We start from the raw sequence: 21,788 nt of genomic DNA, 5'->3' as shown, positions 1-21,788 counted from the left end.
GAAACCACTACTTCTAAAGGATAATGTACCCAAATTATACATTAAAATATCTAGCTTTTTCAATCATATGATCATATTGGTCAAAAAGCTAAATAATAGATGGAATATATAAAGAACTATAAAATAAGTCACTTCTTATAGACAGAATTGATTATTTTTTTTTGGTAAGCAGTTGAGCATAGTTAATAGGAGGCCAACCATGGACTCAGGATGATCTAGATTCAAATCTTGCCCCAGATACAGTAGGTGTGACCATGGACAAGTCATTTAAACTCTTAATGCTCCAGGCAACTCTGTGAGATTATGAGCTGGGAATCTCCATCAGTATTGGGATTTCCCCCTTGTGGAGCTCAACACACTGATGGAATCACAAGTCCAGGTCAAAAATAGTAATTAAAAATGTACTTATTAGATTTTGGTGCACAGTTTTAAGTTTGGCACTTTTTAAATATGAAGAATTTTACAGAGGAACCTAAAGAAAGAGTAAAAAATGAATATGAAGAGTTTGAAAAATAGGCAATATTTGAAAAAGTTTAGAGAATTTCAGATTGTTTAGCCTTGTGAGAAAAAAATATAAAATAAACAAACAAATGGTTTTGTAAGCTTGATTTTCTCCAAGGCTGTGGTTACACACTTGTAGAGAAAAAAATCTTTATGGAGATACAATACCATTGTACTAGTGATCATCAGTGGCAATGTGGATAATAGCACATGGGTTGAAGTGCTGGCCTCAAACCTAGTTTTTAGTTTCTAAGAAAGTCTTGTCCCAATTTATGCAGGTGTACTTTAACAGAACTAAGTTTGTAAGTTGTTCTCAGAGTCTTAGCATGGGAGGAGTCAAGACCTTATTTTTTTACCCTCATCATAACTAATTTTCCATGAGGTAATCTTGTTCAGGGTGTCTAATCAACACTTAAATAGAAAGCCTAATTTAACTAAGTAAGGCAGTAAAAAAAACTTCTCTAGACTTAAGGAAGAAATGGTAAGAGTGGGGATAGAGAGTGGAAAGGAAAATATTGTTTGTATATAATTTGAGAAAAATGCTACTATCAATAGATTTCTAAAATTTCCTATTATCTTATTACTGTCCAATAGCTCTAGTAACTATGGTAACATATGTCTACGGTAAGAAAATAGAAACTACTAACAGTCTTCTGAGACCTTAGGAACTGTAAGGGTCTTATGATATCTCTCTTTTGTTTTTCACTAAAACAGGTTTAATATAGTTGGTTGGACTGGTTTATATTGTACATTAAACTGTTGGGCCTCTGGGCATGTAATGAAGTACTTCAACAATACCAAATTAAAACACTTTTTTAATTCAAAAATATTTTTAGATCAGAAAAAGGTATAACACAATTTTCTCATTCAAATAAAATATCCTGAAAATGTAGGTCTTGAAGTGATCTATATGATTTTAGAAATTGTATATAGACCAACAAAAATACAGGAAAAAGCTTATGATATGTGACTACCCATACTATTATACTGGCTTTATCTTTTCTAGATCATATATTATCATTTTCTGAATTCAACTGGTCACAGCATACATATATAATAATACTTGTCTTTATGCTTAATATCACAGTCATAGAATCTCATTTTTATTGGTTGGTTAATTAAGATAGAATTTTATTGAACATGGGCATAGATCAATAGATAAAGGGGATTAAATTTTTAGTGCAGTTAAACCATAATGTTTTAGTACATGTATTTGGAGAAATATACTTTTAACTCATGAACACTATATATTAGGACCTTGGCACAGTTCATTATGCACAACATAAATAAGAGGCAGCTAAATGAAGTCTATACCACTGTGTGTGAGTAAGCATTTAAGAGCAAAAATAAGTTAATGCATTATACATAGGAAAAGATCTTTAAATAATTCAAATACTCTTGATTGCAAGTCGGCATCTACTAACCTGATGAAATAAATCACCTACAAATTAGCATATAAATGTATATATTATATGAAAAAAATCTAGACATTTATAAAATATATTTTGTACATGATAGATTTTATATTCGTTTTAATAATTTAACCATATTAGATTATCATTTTAACAATTAGTAGGGGAAGATAAAAGTTTATTTTAATTAGCAATGACATGTATTTTGTGATAGAATGATAGCATCATAAGAGTACTACTGCTCTCCCCTCCAAATTTTACCACCATTCTTGTAATTGTATTCATTGTGAACAACTCTAGGCAAGCATATTCTGACACACTGTATGCAAATAAAATATGTTGTACTCACAGATACAAATTGGTATGTTTGCTGACCACTGGTTATTTTCTTGACAAATAATTGATTTCTCTCCAATAAGCTCAAATCCAAACTGACATTCAAATCTTAAAACATCTCTGTTCGAAAATCCATCTCCTTCTCGAATTCCATACAGTGGTGTTCCAGGATCTCCACAGCTCTCTTTTTCAATTTCTATGGGAATTAAAGCAAAGCATTACCTTACTAAAGATGAAGTATATTATATACATATTCTTAGTTCGATAAAACAGGTTTCAGGGTTTGCCCTTTGCTCCAGAGATGGTAGTAAAATAGGAAATGGATCCATATTTTGGCAAATCTTCAATTCTTTGCATAATGATTTTAACCACAGTCATGGAATGGGATTCACAGAACCTCAGAGAATATTTTTCCTTTCATAGATAAGAAAACTAAGGGGCTGATATGATAGAGACAGAACCAGAAGTTAGAATTATTCTTTCTCCTCTTCTTCTTCTTCCTCCTCCCTCACATGCTTCACCAGAAAGAACCTTGACATTAGTATCAGGAAGACCTGAGTTCAAACCCTACTACAATGTTAAAAAGCTTTGTGGTTATGAGTGAATTATTTAATTTTTAAACTTTTATGGGCCTGTTTCCTAATCTGTAAAATGGGGATAACAATATTTATAGTACTTACACCTCACAGGATTCTCTTGAAGATCAAAAGAGATAAAGTATACAAAGGGCTTTATAAAATGCAAAGTTCTACATTAATAGTGAAAATTATTGCTATTTTATTATATACTTTTCCTTATTTATATAATTAATAAATGATGTTTTAAGCAGTTAGTTTGGTATAGGAACTAAGACATAATGGATTATTAAAAGAATGCTAATGTAGTGAAAAAAAGTATTTTTCCCCTTAAAAACCTATTAAACTGTGTTTCATTAGTCTTCTAGTGTGCCTAAGATGTTTTAGGAAATAATAAAAGACTCATAAAAAATCTACACATTTCTAAGGATTTTAATTTTGAAGTAGTGAATTTTCATCCTGATTTAAAACCTGAATTATTGTTTCTTCAGTAAATATTTTTTCTTTATAACCAAAAATAATTTTTGAAATAATGATATGCCTTTCAGTCAAAATATGCTGCCTTCACTCAAAGATAATATAGTTTCCATGTTCTTTCTATTATTCAAGTAATGTCTTACATTGGATTTTTTTTTTGCGTACTACTTTAGATGCCTATTTACAATGGAAATGGAGACAAAATATGTGTGTGGGTTCCCATTTTTCACACTTCCGTGCCCAGAACTGAGAGGATAAATGTTTTTACCTTCTTGACAGAGTTAGATTGGCTTACCAGTGACTGAAGTAATTACTTGGTGGACCCTGCTGGTTTAGCTGTGCTTCTTGCACAGATAGAAAGTGGCAAAGACAAGATGGATGGATAAGCAAGTGCATTTGAAAGGATCTCTGACAACAAGTCAGATTATCACTGTTACTCTTTCTTGGACAGGGAGAACGTAAAGAATCCCAGGGACTCTTTAACTAATATGACTGTTTCATGAGTTGTCTAGTTAGTTTCCTTTAGGGTTTTCAGAAACTTGAAAACTAGAATAGCAGGCTGGTGGGCAAATTTTAGAGGTAGTGGCAAGTTTTGGCTGAGAATAGGGCTGTAGGAGTTCTCCAGCTAAAAGGAGGTTTTGCTGAAGGTTCTGCTGCAACAGAACTTGGAGTCCTGTTTCTGACACCTGTGATTCTGTTAGCTAAATCACTCATTTGCAAGGCTCTAGACTCTAGAGATTGACTTCTTCCCACCACTGGAACACATTCTTGACTGCACCCTAGCCACTTTCCTAAATTGGGAAGGGTTCAATCAGCATCATGGACTCCATTTAGCCATAGCACTTGCTAGACCCTAAAAATATGGCTACCCTATCTATTATATATTTTAAATCCTTCCAGTGAAAAGATTCATAGCATAATAGAAGAAACACAAAAAGTTCAGTCATTCTGAAAAAAAAGTAGTTAGCTCAATTGCTTCTATTCAGGGTTTCTCAGTCTGTTGTTCAGGATGATTGGCATAGCCAATTGACACTATTGTTTCAGATTTCACTTCCTCTAGTTCATCTAAAATTGCCAAGACGAGCAACTTATGGGCCTTGAATCAGCCCATACATAAAGCTTTGTAGGTAAGAAGATGACAGATCAGTTGTGTTTAGGGTCACAGGATCAGGATTCTGCTGAGCTTAGGGCTTTTCATGGAGAAAGGACAAGAAGATAAACTAAATATGTATTAGCATGGGGACAGCTTGCTTTGGGCAGGCCCAGCTATTTGTCTGTTTGTTAATAGAATCTTGTACTCTTCGAGCATGAATAGGTTCAGTGACAGATCTATGTCAAATGTATGAGAATAAGGAGGAAATGGCCCCAATAATATCAAGATTGAGACATGGCCCAGAAGAATACTAGCAACCTCAGATGATCAGGACTTTCAGAGCCCAACTTCACTGAGATATCTTCTGAATGAATGATGTCTTTCCCTCCCAGCAGCAATGGGAGGGAGAAGCCAAAATCTGAGCATGAAAACTGTACATATTTGCATTGCTGCGTTTTAGATAAAGCAAGGGAGTGAAGGTGGTTGTTTTTTTCTGGAAAGGAAGCATGGATGCCCAGTCTACCCTAAATGCTTTGATATAGTTGGTTTTAATCTTTTTCCTGCCATTAAAATTTAAAGATCCAAATGAAGTTATGCTGTACCTCTGAGAACAAAATTCACTGAAAGCCATCCGGTACAGAAAGAGGGGAAGTGTTTTCTAGTAGGATAACATATGCAACATAACAAATTTGAGTAGCTAAAAACTAAAGCCTAACACTAAGGCAAAAAAACATCACCGTTAGCAAAAAGGGCTGCAAAAGAATAGAGAAGTAACTATTTCTCTGTTAGCTAGGGAAAGGTTGATATTACCCTCAGAGTGCCCTACAGTATTGGGCAGAGCTTATTACTCACAGAAGTAATGGCAATATGTAATTGACAGTACTTGGTCCTTATTACTATACACAATCTGGCAATTGGTCAGCAGCACCTATTATTAGTTAAAGATATATCTGTATTTAGCAATACAAAAGTTATTAGCTCCATATTAATTAGTTTGCTGGACTAAAAAATAGGAAAATTCAATTCTGCTTTCATACTGTTTTCACTATTTTTGGAAGACACAAATTAAGTGTACTCAAAATTTTCCAAATATCACCAATAGTCCCAACTATTCTATGCCCATACTGTCACTGGCATTATATTTTTAAAACTATTTTTCTTATTAATTTTCTTGTTTTGTGTTTTTGTGTGCATGTGAGGCAGGAAGGAAGGTGTGGGAGCAAGGTTAATTTTTACTGTTTACTTGCCTCCTTAATAAAAATAAACTGGAGGCAATATAATCATTTTACTGTGACAACAATGACAATGGCCACAGGAAAAACACTTTTCAAAGGTAGGGAGCCTGATAATAATGCATACCTAATCAGGAATAGTTACTACTGTTTACTATTTTTAAAAACTAAAATAGCATCAGAGCAAAAGGCAAAGTAGAATATTCAATTCCAATAAAGGTTTGAAAAATACTAATACTATGTTCACAGATCTCACAACATGAACTCACTCAGCTGAAATATTCTGCACTCTGGTGTTTTTCCTAGGAAGACTTATTCAGGAGAGGAATTCTCATTGAATTTTATCTTTTGAATAAATTTTTGAACAAATCTAGTTTAGACTCTGGTCTCAAATTATTTTCATATTCTGCCGCTACCTTAGTGTAAGTTGAGCATACGAAACAGATTTCTACCTTTTATAAGCTGACTACTAACTCCAGTTATATCAAATTAACTGTGAGGAAGAAGCTGGTCTGCTGTTAGTGCCTAAATTTCTCATAATAAACCAGACTTGCAGGATTTTGGAGAATGGCACTCCGCCTCATTCTACTTCTGCCTTTCTCCCTTGAGTATGTAGCAACAGCATGAAACAAACATGAGAGTATCCTGCAATAGTAGGGGAAGGATACAGCACTTTTAAGAATAGGGATGGTAATATTTATAGCAACTCTTTTCTGGGGGCAAAGAATCAGAAATTGAGGGGATACTCATCAGTTGGGGAATGGTTGAACAAATTGTGGTATATGATTATGATGGAATACTATTGTACTATAAGAAATGATGAGCAGGATGCTCTCAGAAAGACCTGAAAAGACTTGCATGGGATGATACAAAGTGAAATGCTGTGTACAAAGCAAGAGCAATATTGTAAGACAATCAGCTCTGAATGACTTAGCTATTCTTAGCAATACAACGATCCAAGACACTCTGAAGGACTTACGAAAAATGCTATCCATTCTCAGGGAAAGAACTGATAGTGTCTGAATACAGATTGAAGACAGATTCTTTTTGTCTATGTTTTCTTTTACAACTTGACTATTATGAATATGTTTTGCATGACTACACATGTATACTCTATATCAGTAGCTTGCCTTCTCAATGAAAGGGAGTGGGGAGGGAGGAAGGCAGAAAATTTGGAACTCAAAGTTTCAAAAACGAATGTTAAAATTTATTTTTATATGTAACTGGAGAAAATAAAATATTACATTAAAAAAGGAAAAAAAATTAAAAACAGGATTGTTGCTTTAAATGTCTAGGAGAGGGTGAGTTTGCAATAAGGGAATGAGATGATAGGAAGCAAATGAAAAGACAAATTTTACTTGCCTTATTATTATTTTTTTTTTGCCTAAGTGAAGAAGCTCAAATACCATGGGTATAGCTACACTTGAAAACGTAATGTATATGAGGCACTCACTGTACAAACTGCGTGACATGATGCTTAGCATGAAGCTTTACAAGTTAAGACTACATAATATACATGTAAGTTTATATATAATAAAATGCAAATTTCAGCAGGATTTACTGAGCTTCTACAGGTACCTGAAATTCTTCTAAATGAAAGCTATTATAGTGGGGAATTTAAAATGCTTCTTGATTGATATAGAAGGTGTATCTGACATGATACCTCCAAGAGTTTAGTCTTTGAGGGAAATGAAAACTTATCAAATGGAACAGAAAGGAGGAAAATAGCTAAAGAAAATTAAAAAAATAAAATAAAAACACCAGACTAAGTTATGGAACAGATCTGACAAAATACATGGTCTAGTCTGTAAGTGCAGTGGGCAGCCAGAAAATATTAGGTCTCTCGATTCCCAGTCAAGTTATTTCACAAATAATAACAGATTATATTTCTATAATCCTATACCACATATAAATGCAATATGTAATGAATACAATATTTTATAGATAAAACTTTTTTACATAAAACTCAATCTTTTTTTGTTGTGATAGGATCATATATTTAAAGATGAAAAGGACTTAAGATACTATTTTTTCCAAGCCTATAATTTTATAGATGAGGTTAAGTAACTTGCCTAAGTTTATAATGAGTTAAGTAGTCATAATTCTAACTCAGGGTCTCCAATTCCAAATCTAGTTTTGTTTCCTTTGCAATATGATTCCTCTCATAAAACTAAACTTTCATTTTACTGATTCTAACAGTAAAGAAACAGTTCTAGAATTCCAAGTTGAAGTTATTCTAATTGTGTTTAGTTTTCTTTCCATTACACAGCCCAATTTAATTCAACTCCTATAAGCATGACACTGTGCTAGGCAATAGTGATACAAAGACAAAACAAAAAAAAAGTGTTGGTCCTCCTTGACATAGGTCTTAGATGACTTTGGAAGTGTAGAGGGAGAGAAGAAAAAAGGTTGGTCCAAATGGGACACATCTCAAAGGAAAAAACAAAGCAGAAACTATCACGGGATGTTGAAGGAATAATGACTATTGTTGAAAGTAAGGGACTTGTTCGGGAGTTATAGGAAGTTAGATGAGCAATAAGGGATCAAACTAGAAAGGACATATATAATCACACAAATTATTTCTTGTAGGTTTTTTTTACTTCTTTTTTATTTTACTAATTTTTACATTTGGTTAACTTCATATGAATAGTTTGGGGAACATCAGACAAATATCTGGGGGTGGGAAGAGAGAAGCATGTAGATGACTTTTAAAGGGGAAAAAAAACTTTTGCAAAAGGAGTTGAATAAGATCAAATAACTCTTGAGAAAGAAACAAGAGATGGAAGGTTGGGGAGGTTTCAGGTCATTAAAGCAATGCAACTAAAACAACAGACACTCAAATAGAAGATAAAAGCAGGTGTGTTCTAATAGACCAGGAGTTGATTACTTGCAGCGCATGGATAGATTTGAAGGGGTCTGTGAACTTGGATGGGCAAAAATAAATCTTTATTTTCACCAACCTCTAACAAACGTTTACTATTTCCTTCAATTATGAATGTATGCAACAAATATTATCTTGAGAAATGATCAACAGGTTTCACCAGACTGCTAAAGGGATACATCAATCACACACACACACACACACACGTATATGCGTATGTATATATTATATATATATATATATATATATAAAATATAGACATAAAGAATTACTGTACTAGAGTATGAAAAGGAAAGGAATAATCATTTATTAAGTGTCTACCATGTTCTCGGTGCTGTGCTAAACATTTAATAAATACTATTTCATTCGATCCTTACAAGAACCCTGGGAGATAGACGTTCCCATGTTTTACACTTTATAGTTAAAGAAACTGAAGCAGACAGTGGTTAAATGACTTCCCCAGAATCACACAGCTAGTAAGTATAGTAAGTGTGTGAGACTGGATTTGATCTCAGGTCTTCCTACATCAAGGCTGAGCACTAGTATCCACTGAGTCAACTAGCTGCTCCATGGTGATTTAGGCAGACAATACCAGACAGGAGATTGAGAGATTAGTAAACTGATACAGAAGAAGATGTAACCAAATGCTAATATTTTGATCTCAAAATGAAGTGGAAACAAAGTCTGCTGATAAGCCGGTAGAGTTGGTTTCATTTAGAACAATATTTAGTCATTAACCTTATTTTAGAATGCATCTTCTCAAACTCTGAAAATCCTTAGTTTCTTTTAAAACTAAACTCAAATATCTTCTATATAGAACTTTACTAGACCTCCCCCCATTTATCACCCATGTGCATATACATGCATGCACACCACACATATATGATGTATGTTTATTACATGTCTTGCGTGTGTTTATAACATAGGTATGTTAACATACATATACACAGAAATATATATTTTATGTATATGTTGTCTCCTCCAATAGAATGGTCTCCTTGAAGATAGGGACATTTTTTTTGTCTTTTTATCCAAATACCTGGGACATTTGCTAAACCAAGGCAGATTTTAAATAAATGTATATTGACTGATTAACAAAAAAGATTGGATTCTTAATTGCAATATATATGTATATATACATTATAATGCTATTTTATATATAACTCTAGCATATATAATTACTTTATATCTATATAACAATATTCAACTTTAGCATATACAATTGCCTTTTAACTTTTCATTTTGCCTATATTGTTATGAGTAAGTTTCACCAGCAATAAATATTTATTAGGAGGCAGCTTCAGGTGAGACACTGTGATATGTCCTGGGAATGCAAAGATAAAAAGTTCACAGTTCCTGCTCTTAAGCAGCCTATGTTCTACCCAGGGCAATGGAAAATATATGTTAAGACAGGTATGATACCAAGTATGGAGTGCTGGGTGCAAAGGAGAACACTGCTGTCATTAGAATAATGCACATATATGAGAAAGAATGTATAAATGCAATGTGGAGGCTGAGAGATGGCCTAATATAGTAAAAACAGAATAAAATGAATGTACACATAAAGCTACTATTGGTTTATGTTGACACTTGGTAAGATGAAGATAAAGCAGTGGTGGTTGATAGGTAATACTTGGAGAAATGGCTGAGTGCACCTTGTTTGATTGGCAATTCTTCTACTTTGCTTTTATTGACACTTTCATTCCCGAAAACAACTGTTCCAAGTATTTTCTTCTCTCCCCAAGACCCAATAGCAACCCCTATTGACACATTTACAACACATGATTTGGATCCCTACTTCACAGATAAAATAGAAGCCATCTAGTAAAAATTCATTTAACTCCTTCATTTCTTTTTCACATTTCCCAAAATTGTTACCCATTTTCTCCCTCTCTCTAGTATTAGAGGAAGATTTATCTCCATCCCTTGCCTAGATGATGCTTTTCTGTTACCTCACCACCCACTCTCTCCTGTCTCTTCAAATATGAAATCTATTGCCACCATTCTGCTAAAACTGCTTTCTCAAAGGTCACCTGAAGGTTTATCTCAGTATTCATCTCCTTGAACCAGGTTATACTACTGACTCATCTCCACAGGACTTCCTCTACCACCCTCTCCCCTTTCTCAGCTCTCTTTTATGTGTTGTCTTCTCCATTAGAATATGATGTCCTAGAGGGTGTGTGGGGGGGACTGACTCTTCATGCTTGTATTCTCAGAACTTAGCACAGTGCCTGGCACATAGTATGCATTTAAAAAATTCTTGTTGACTGAGTGGGTGAAAAGGGGCAGGAAGGTAATAAGCATTAAGTTAATGTCGATAACTTGACTAAATGAAACAAGCCTGTTCTCTCACTCAGCTCTAGGCTGTGATCCTTTTAGGTCACACACAACTCTTCTAACCCTTTCCTAGGATTTACTTTCCCATCAGGTTGAAGTAGTTGCCACATGCTCTGCAGAAAACTTATGATTAAATGAGCAGGGCTAGGGAACAGAGGCGAAGGTGACAAAACAACTGATGCCACCCCTGTCTTTGGCAATGTTCTCACCCTCACTCAAAGTGCTCCGCCTCCAAGGCTGACTTTCATTCTGTATGATATCTGATAAATGTCCAGTGTTTAATAAATACTTGTTAATTTACTGCCTCATTCTCTTCAGACCCCTGACATGCAGGGCCAAGAAGAGGAACTGTTATTCTCTTTGCTTCTTATTGCCACTATCAGTCCCTTTCTCTTCTAACAATTAGCAGCCATTTCTCCTTTACTTCATCCTGTCCAAATTCTTGCTCCTTCCACTTATGAACCACCAGGTCACTTTTCATTCTTCCCATTAAGTTGACTATCTAATTCATAACCTTTAAACTGGCCCTTCACACAAGCTAGTCTCCAAGTTTCTTAATCCTCCCATTTCCAGTCTACCTCAACCATGGACAGAAATTATCATGCCTCAAAACAAGGTCTAAAATATTTTTTGAGTCATGAACCTTTGGAAACCTGGTGAATCAATATACCATTTCTCAGAATAATGTTTTAAATGATTAAAATAAAATAATAGGATTGCAAGGGAAAACAAACATATTGAGGTGCAGATGTCAAAATATTTTTAAAAAACACAGATTCTAGGTTAGGAGTCCCTGTTTAGATCTATCCCCTGAGATCACATCTTCCTTACACTTATCTTGTATGTATGTACTTGTTTGTATGTTGTCTCTCCCATTAGAACAGAAACTACTTGAGGACCCCTTGTCTTCCTTTGACTCTCACATCATTGGTCCATCTCCACAAACTTCATCCTATATCTATTCTTCCTTTCGTGTTTAAACTCCTCAAGAAGGTTGTCTGAAATTGAGACCTCCACCTCTCTTCCTCTAACTCTCTTAATTCTCTTTAGGCTTGCCTCTAACTTCATAATTCAACTGAAATTGTTTTGTCCAAAGCTACCAGTGATTTCTTAACTGCCAAGTCCAATGTCTTTTTCTTAATCTTTATCCTTCTTGACCTCTCTGCAGCCTTTGAAACTGTCAGTCACCCTCTTCTTAATACTGTCTTCTCTCTAGATCTTTGTAATATTGCTCTTTCTAAGTTCTCTTGCTACCTTTCTGATTAGTCTTTCTCAATATCTTTTCTGGATCCTCATTCAAGTTTTGTTCTCTACCTATGAATGCCCCGAAAGGGTCTGTCCCATGCCCTCTTCTCTACTTTCCCTATATTTTCTTTTTCTTCATGAGAAATGAAGCTTCCATAGATCCTATGCAGATGATGGGCAGCTCAGTGGCACAGTAGATGCCATGCCAGGCCTGAAGTCAGGAAGACTCATCTTCCTGACTTTACATCTGGTCTTAGACACTTACTAACTGTGTGATCCTGGGCAAGCCACTTAACCTTGTTTGTCTCGGTTTCTTCATTTGTAAAAGAGCTAGAGAAGGACATGGCAAATACTTCAGCATCTTTGCCAAGAAAACCCTAAATGGGATCACAGAGAGTCAGACATGACTAAAACAAAAGAACAACAATAACAATGCAGATGACTCTGGGATCCGATTGTCAAGCCCAAAACTCTCTCCCAACCTCTTACCTCTTCAATTCCCTACTGGACATCTTGAACCAGATATCTCATAGATACCTTAAACCCAATGGCCAAAACTAAACTCATTATATCTACCGCTAAACCTTACCCCGTTTTCCTAACTTACCTATTACTGTCAAATATCCTTCTAGTAACCCAGGCTCACAGCCTACTTGTCATCTTCAACTCTTCTCCCTCTGCCCCCATATGCAATCTCTTCTCAGGTCTTTTCAATTTTAACATTACAAGCCTCTTATATATGCTTCCTTTTCTCTTCTGATGCAGCCACGACCCTAGTCTAGGCTCATATCACTTCATGCATGGACTATCATAATAGCTTCCTGTTAGGCCACCCAACCACAAGTCTCCATTCCACTCTAACCTATTTTTCAATTATTAAGTGTGATAACCGATCATTTTTGGAAGATCAATTAAAGTGATCTTACCAAAGAATAATTGGGACTATATTATTTTCCTATTCCACAAACTCCAGTGTCCTAATCACCTCCAAAATTAAAATAAATTCTGTTTGATTTTTAAAGCCCATCATAACTGGTTCTTTCCAACTCTTCCACTTTTCTTATACCTTACTCCCATCCACAGGTTCTTTAATACGGTAACACTGTCCTCATTGCTCGTCCTCACACAAGATGCTCCATCTCCTGACTCCATGCATTTTCACTGGCTGTCATCCATGCCTGGAATGATGTCTTTCCTCACCTCTATATCATGACTTCCATAGTTTCCTGCAAGTCTTGGATAAAATCCCACCTTTTGCAATAAGATTTTTTTGTTTAATTAAAGCCTTCCCTCTGAGATTGTCTTCTGTCTATCATTCAGATAGCTAGATATAGATAGATATAGATAGAGATTGTATGCATATAGTTTTGTTTTGCTTTCATGTTACTTCCCCATTTGATTTTTAGCTCCTTGAGGACAGGGGCTGTTTTTGCCTCCCTTTATATACACAGCAATTGGCACAGTACCTGACACACATAAAACAATTTATAAATGCTTACTGACTGAATGTTAACTGACCCTACTAATTTAATTTTTCCCTAGGTACCAGGATTTCAATTATGAACCTGTTATGCATCATTTGATACTATTGAACATCATACCTTTTTGATACATATACTTTTTTCCTATTCCTACTACCAACAACTCTGCACAGCCACTCACTACCACTTGCCTGGGCAGTAATAAACCACTCCTGCCTCCAAGCTATTCTTTATAAAATTGCCAAACATGTTCTTTTGTGTAAATGTGGTCATATCACTCCTCTTCTCAAAATATTTTAATAGCTTACTCTTGTTTTATTTGATAATAAAGGTCAATTCTACAATCAGAGGTTCTAAAAGGGAAGTCAGAACAAGAATGATAAGCAATTTCCCAAAAGGAACTTCTGACTATGTAATTGCCAATGATTTCAATGAGAAAAAGAAAAAGGGGGAGGCATCGAAAGAAATGTCATAGAAAGCTTCCCAGTTACCTCCTATTTAGCAAGGTCACATAGACAATAAGGATGAAGAGAAATACAGCCAAGAAAAAAATATGAGTGCCATACACTTTGATAATTCTATCAGGAAGGTTAGAATCCAGAATGACATAAGAAATGCAAAAAAAAAAAGTTAACAGAAAAGGATTTTTAATCTATGAGAAATGTAATAACAAGAAAGGGATAGGTCCACTAAGCAGGGCTAAAAACTCAATACTCCAACGGAGCAATAGCTCCCCAACAATAATATAGCTTATAACTCATCCATATACATTCATCCTGTGTGACTCTTGTCTATACCTACCTTTAAATAAACCATTCAATTTGTTAGTGCCATTTGTGTATATCTTCTGATATGTTATGCATACCAATGAAACACATGCAAGAGAGAGGGAGGGAATAAGCAGTTAATAAGAGCCTACTGTGTTCCAGGCACTGTGCAAATATTACAAATATTATCATATTTGGACATAGGCTATCTAATTAAAACCTTTTTTTCCCATGAGAGCACCCTATCTTTTGTCTTGTTATATATTTTATTGATGAAATTATTCACACTATTTGCCCTAAGTAATTCTTCATTCCCAGTATATCGTAGTCTGCTCATACCTACCCCACCATGTTCTTTATTGCCCTTTACATGACCTCATACTTCAACTATTTTGAGATTGGTGTATTCCATATCCATTTTAGTCATAAGACATCAGTCAAAGAAAATTATTGATGTTTAAAAGATGAGCCTATTTTTCAGAGAGAAAATGAGTCGGTAGAATAATTCTTCAGTTCTCAAAAGGTAATACAACCTACTGTTCCCTTTATTTCTTAGGCTTATGCATTAAACATCCGCAGTGTCTGTTCAATATACTTATGGATGTACATACGGGTGAGTTCTATGGGTTGAGTATCCAAAAGTAGATTATTCTATTCATTCAATGAATAAGCATTTATTAAGCACCTACTATGTGACAGGCACTATGTTAAGCCCTGAAATAGAGAAGGAGGAGGTGGGGGGAGGGGAGGAGGAGGAAGAAGAAGAAGAAGAAGAAGAAGAAGAAAGAAGAAGAAGAAGAAGAAGAAGGAGAAGGAGAAGGAGAAGGAGAAGGAGAAGGAGAAGGAGAAGGAGAAGGAGAAGGAGAAGGAGAAGAAGGAGACGACAGTTCCTGCCCTCAAGGAGCTCACAATCTAATGGGGGAGACAACAAGCAAACAAATATGGAGAGGAAATAATTAAAAGAGGGAATGTACTAAAATTAAAAGAGGTTAGGAAAGGATTCCTGTAGAAGATGAAATTTTAGTTGGGACTTAAAGAAAGCCAGCAAATCCAAACTGGCAGAAGAGTTCATGGTAGGAAATGAGGTGTAAGAAGACTGGAAAGATAGGAGTGGGCAAGGTTGTAAGGGCAAACATTGGCATTTGTATTTAACCCTCTAGGTCGTAGGGAGCCACTGGTATTTACTGAGTAGAGGAGGGAGTGACATGGTTGCAACTGAACTTTAGGAAAATCACCTTCATGATTGAAAGGAAGATAACTTGGAGTGAGGCAAGACTTAAGGCAGGAAGACCCATCAGCAGACTATTTCAATAGTCCAATTACGGGGACTCACACCACTAGAGTGGCAGTATCTAAAGAGAAAAGGGTGAATACCCGAGAGATATTGCAAAGGTGAAACTGAAAGGTCTTAGCATATGGAAGATGAGAGACAGGGAAGAGTCCAGGAAGACTTCTAGATTCTGAGCTTGAGAGAACAGGAGGATGGTGTTGTCTTCAAAAGTAATATGGAAGCTTAAGGAAGGAAGGATTTGATGGGGGAGGGAAAATAATAAATTCCACTGTTGAAATGTTGAGTTTAAGATATTTACTGGATACTGAGTACAAGATGTCAGAAAGGCATTTAGAGATGTAAAACTGAAGGTCAAAAGAGAGGTTGTTGCCTCTTTGAGAATCATCAATATAGAGATAATAATTAAATCCAGAAGCACTGAAGAGATCACCAAGTAAAATAGTATAGTAGAGGGAAATGAGAAGAGGACCCAGGACAGAGACCTGAGGAACACCTATGATTACAGAATATCACCTGCATGAGAATCCAGCAAAGGAGACAGAGAAAGAGTAGTCTCATTGGTAGGAGGGCAACTAGGTAAGATCGGTATTGTCAAACCCAGAGAGAAGAAAATATCAAGGAGAAAAGGGTAATTAACAGTACCGAAAAGCTTCAGAGAAGTCAAGAAGAATGAGGATTGAGAAAGAGAAGTCAAGAAGAATGAGGATTGAGAAAAAGCCATCAGATTTGGCAATTAAATCTTTGGCAACTCTGGAGAGACATTTTTTGGTGGAATGATGAGAATGGAACCTAGAATGTAAGGGATTAAGAAAAGAATGAGAAGAAAGTGGTGGCAAGTATTGTAGATGGTGTTCTCAAGGAATTTAATCATTAAGTTCTGAAGAGATATAGGATGATAACTAGCTGTGATGAAGGATCAAGTGAGGCTTGTTTGAGGATGAAGGATCAAATTGTGGATAAAAGAGATTCTTCAACCACTTGGTTTTCTCTGTGTGGATAGATAGGCCAACCTCTTTTGATAGATTATTGATCTATTCAAACAGTGTTCTGGAGCTTGTTTAAAACAGTATAATGTCATTTGCAAAAAGAGTATCTGGATGATGTCACTAATCTATATAGAATCCATCACTTATTTGATGAAGCTATCATTTTAATGGATTTGAGAAATAAATTATATCTACTTAAATATTATTTTGTCTTTTTAAAGGATTTTTAAACAGAATTTTTTTAACTGACACCTTTGGTTTTCACATTACCTAAATTTTCTCATCATTGTATTATAAATGCTAGCTATGGAAATAAAACAAGGAAAAAATAATGGAATAAACACAGCAAAGAGAAAACAAAAATATTACTTTTTGCACATAATATATAGTAGAGTATTTAGATAACCCTAAAAAGTCATTTTAAAATTTAATTGAAATATTAATAACTTCATCAAAGTTGCAGGAGATAAGCTAAATCTACACAAATTATCAACATTCCTATATACAATGAAACCCAGCAAAAGAGTTAAAAAGAGAAATTTCATTCAAAACTACAGAAGCTATAAAAAAAACTTGGAGTGTATCTTTGAAGATTCAACCAGGGGATATATGAAACTAATTATTGAACACTATTAGCAGACATAAAAACAGAGCTAAGAAACATTATTTTTCATGGGTAGGTCAGGTTAATAAAATAAAAAACTGTCAATAATTATTTAAGTTACTTTACTTATTAAGTGCTCTGCCAATCAAATTCCCAAAAGAATGTTTTGTCAACTAGAAAAAATAATAACAACATTCATATTAAGGAATAAATGGTCAATAATCTTAAAGTAAGTGATGAAGAAAAATAGTAGGAATTAATGGGTATATCAGTACCAGATCTCACACTGTACTGCAAAACAGTAATTATTAAAACTATGCAGTACTCATTTTTTGAGAAAAGATAGAAGTTAGTCAGCAAAACAGATTAAGTATACGATATATAGAAGAAAACAATAATACAGCTTTTAATAAACCCAAATACTCTAGTTACTAGAGGGCATATTTACTGTTTGTGAAAATTTATGGGGAAAACTAGACAGCAATCTGGCAGTACTTACGTTTTTTTAGTCATCTTACATAAAATACCAAAATAACATTTAATGGATACATGACTTAGATATAAGAAGTCACATAATCAACAAATTAGAGGAGCAAAGAAGAAATTACTGTTAGGATTTATACCTAGGGAAAGAGTTAATGACTAAACAAGTGATAGAGAGGCTCACACAATACTAAAAATGGACAATATTGATTATATAAAATTGTATTTTTCTAAAACAAATCAAAATAAGTGAAAATATAAAGAAAACAGAGAAGTGGGGAAATATCTTAGTAACAACTTTCTCTGATAAAGGTCTCATTTCCAAGTTAAATAAAGAACTGATTCAAATTTATAAGTCCAAAAGCCATTCTCCAACAGACAAATAGCCCCAAAAATATAAACAGGCAGTTTTCAAAGGAAGAATTCTAAGCTACCAATATTTATAGAAGAATACCTTAAGTAACTAATAGAGAAATGAAAATTAAGACAATTTTTTTATTCCATCTTATATTAACCTGAAAATGATGACAAAAGAGGAAAATGACAAAAGTTGGAGGGGCTATGGTAAAAACTGGTACATTAACACACCACTGGAGGATATATTAATTAGTCTACCCATTCTGGAAAGCAATTTGAAACTATATTTAAAACAAAAAAACCTAAACAGCATATGCTTTGACAGAGTTATATCACTGCTAAGTCTATGCCCAAATGAAATCAAATAGATCAAGCTATCTATCTAGGCAGCTAGGTAGCACAGTTAACAGAGCACTGTCTGTGTGATCCTAGGCAAGTCCCTTAAACCTGTTTGTTTTAGTTCCTCATCTGTAAAATGGGCTGGAGAAGGAAATGGCAAACCACTCCAGTACCTTTGCCAAGAACATTCCAAATGGGGTTACAGAGTCAGACATGACTGAAAATGACTGAACAAAAAGGATGTAATATATATGTACATATATATATATACATATATATGAGACTGAACAACAAAATCTATTTGTGTATACACATGTATATGTGTACATGCATATGTATGTATACACACATTTATATGTGCAAACATGTATATGTATGCATATATATGCTCTTTCCTGGTAGCTAAAAAAGCAGAAACTAAGGAAGTGTCCTTCTATTGAGGAATGGCTAAACAAATTGTGGTATATGAATGCATATATACATGCACATGTACACATATGTATATATTCAGGTGAAGTCAAAGATTCATGAGGAAACAAAAAGTGAACAACTCAGAATTTGAAATGATTCAAATCTCTTACTCTTAATTATATTTTAGGATAAAGAAAAGAGAGTATAAATAAATATACACATACGTATGCACATCTACAAACATGTATATATGGATATGTGGATATGTGTACGTATACACACACACACACACACACACAGACTCCCTTCCTGGTGGCCAAAAAATAAAAACGAAGGGAGTACCCACCTATTGAGAAATGGCTAAAAAAAATTGTGATACATGAATGTAATGGAATATTATTATGCCATAAGAAATGATGAAATAGACAATTTTAGAAACAATTGAGAACTTTATCAATTGATATAGAATGAAGAGAGCAGGACTAGCAGAAGTAACTCATATAATAATAAATAGTGACATCAGGGAGAAAAACAACTTTGAAAGACTTTGGAACTCTGATCAACAAAATGACAAACCATAAATTTAAAAAAAAAGAGGATATGACACTCATCCCTTGAGAGAAAAAAAGATGAACTTAAAATGCTGAGACACAAATTTTCATACGTGGCTAAAGTAGGAATTTGTTTTGTAGGACCATGTTGTCATGTATTAAGGACTTATTTTTTATTATCATATCACTGGGTAGTGGGAGAGACAAGTTATTAAAATAAATACTTGTAAATTTAAAAAGCAGTACTAAAATGAGAAAGCAGAAAAAAGAATTACTTCCTTCTCCTGTATATATTGCCTTTTCCCCTCCAAGAGTCATTATCAATTATAACTAATAATAATCAATTGTAACTAATAATAAATAAACTAATAACTAATATTATAATTTATAATAACTAATAAGATTAAGGTTTTTTTTAAATTGACCTATTATTTCATAGATATATGAAATGTGTGGTAAGGAAATTCCTCTACCAATGAAGATTAGGCCAAAAGTTGACCCTAAACCTTTTGGCCTAGATAGCCGCCTAAATCACTGAAATGTTAAACGACTTGCCTCAGAGTCATATCAGCAAGTATTTGTCACAGATGAGAGAATCTGAATCAAAGACTGATTGTCTATTAATTATACCATTCCGTTTCTCACGTCTGTCACAGATAATGACCTTTAAGCATATGAGAGTAAAACAAACATTTTTATGAGGGAAGTGGAGTCAAGGACTAATGAGGAGACAAAAAGAGAACACCTCAAAATTTGAAATAATTTCATGTTTCTTGCTCTTAATTATATTTGAGGAAACTGAAAGAAAAAATAACTGGTACTTATGAAGTACTTGAAGGCTTGAAAAGCACTTTATATACATTATCTTTCTAGGTATTACAATCCATGAGTTAAATTGAAGGTTTGGGAATAACCTTGAATGACATTTCTCAGAACTCCTGACTGATTCTTCTGCCCACTTCAGAAATCAGTTTGTGTTTATTTGGCTGTATTTCACATTTATTTGTCTGAGTAGCTATTTTTTTCTACTCATCAAATTCCTTGAAGAAAGGCACTTTTTTCTTTTCTTTGTCTTTTATTTTTGTATTCCCAGAGCCTAAAACAGGATCTGGCACACAGTAGGTGCTTAACAAATGCGTATTGAATTTACTTGATTTTTGAACTCAGATTCCTGTCCACAAAACATATTTTAGCTGTAAAGTGACACAGAACCTATTCAGTGATCAATCTCTGCTTTGATAACAATTGATATTCTAATTAAAATTCACAGAAAAATTGTGTTAGTGTTAAAAAAAAGAATCATCTATAAAGGATGCAAATTTGCTAATTCTAGCTCTAAGATTTGACTTGGGAAAAAACCTAACTAAGTATGAGCTTGCAAAGGATGTGAAATATTGGAGAACGGGATTGAAAAGCTATTGAGAGTACATCTGCACACTACACTCTAGCAGGAAAGAGCATAACCTCCCCCTCAAATAAGTTCCTTTACAAGCAAAGACCTTTTAAGAAGTAAACTACACAACTTTCCTTTGCAAAATTCACATTACAAAACAGGCTGTGTCTACAGTAATAAAAGCTGTAACATGTTTTGAAATCATGATGAAAATATTGTTACTTAAAACCCACTTAAATTATGCATAAAGACTCAATAGAAAACATACAAAATTTAGAATGCTGATAAGTAGAGATGCTATGATAAAAAGGCATTTTATTTGCTAAGTGAAGCATAGCCCACAAAATTGACAATTTTGAGAACAGCTGCTGGTGAAAAACATCTGGAACTAGTAGTTAAATCATAGCCTATTTTGAGATTCAGCAAATGATGTATTCTAAAAGAAATGTCAATTCTTAATCATATCCTTTCATAAAATCAACATCAATCACTTCAATATCCTTAAAAATGTTAGAAATAATAGCCCTCCATGGGTTAATAATAAGTTTGCCTTTCCTGTACAAAGATGATACTAGTCAACCATCATCAGTAGAGTATTTTCTTCAATTTGCTATTCTGCTAGCAAAGGTAATATATTTCATTTTACTTCCCTGCAACATACATTTATTAAGTGTTAATTATAAAAATCATAACTAGGAATTTCAAATCTCAGGGTAAGAATAAAAAAAAAATGCCCTGGGATAAGTAAAATGAAAGGTGTCTTAAAATAAAACTTAAAACATTAAGGTAGATTTAATTGGGAGCAAAAGACAGACATCAGTCTTTGGAACATAAGATCCTGTGTTGGGAGCAAGATCCTTACACACCATGATCATGTCACTCCTGAGAAGGACACTGCGAGAAAGGGGACAAGGTATGACTGAATCGGGGAGATGTTTAACTGGGGTGTGGATGGTTTCTGGGATGAGGAAGTAGTTTCTGGTAGTTTCCTATTTTATTTAGTGTACTGTTTTTACTATCTAGGTATTAAGCCTAA

General features: G+C 34.3%; 1 protein-coding gene across 3 annotated transcripts in view; it reads right to left on the bottom strand.

The window, feature by feature from the left end:
- The window catches only part of CSMD3 (CUB and Sushi multiple domains 3), a 1,542,511-nt gene that overhangs the window by 538,397 nt on the left and 982,326 nt on the right, over nt 1-21,788 (bottom strand). For all 3 annotated transcript variants that reach the window (XM_027854053.1, XM_027854054.1, XM_027854055.1), the window contains one exon: nt 2,263-2,445. In XM_027854053.1, coding sequence (XP_027709854.1) covers nt 2,263-2,445 — 183 coding nt within the window. The remainder of the gene's footprint in view (nt 1-2,262; nt 2,446-21,788) is intronic.

Source organism: Vombatus ursinus, unplaced genomic scaffold (genome assembly GCF_900497805.2).
Source record: "Vombatus ursinus unplaced genomic scaffold, bare-nosed wombat genome assembly UNPS02010284.1, whole genome shotgun sequence".
In the NCBI taxonomy this organism is placed as follows: Eukaryota; Metazoa; Chordata; class Mammalia; order Diprotodontia; family Vombatidae; genus Vombatus; species Vombatus ursinus.
This window is presented reverse-complemented; position numbering and strand designations above follow the sequence as displayed.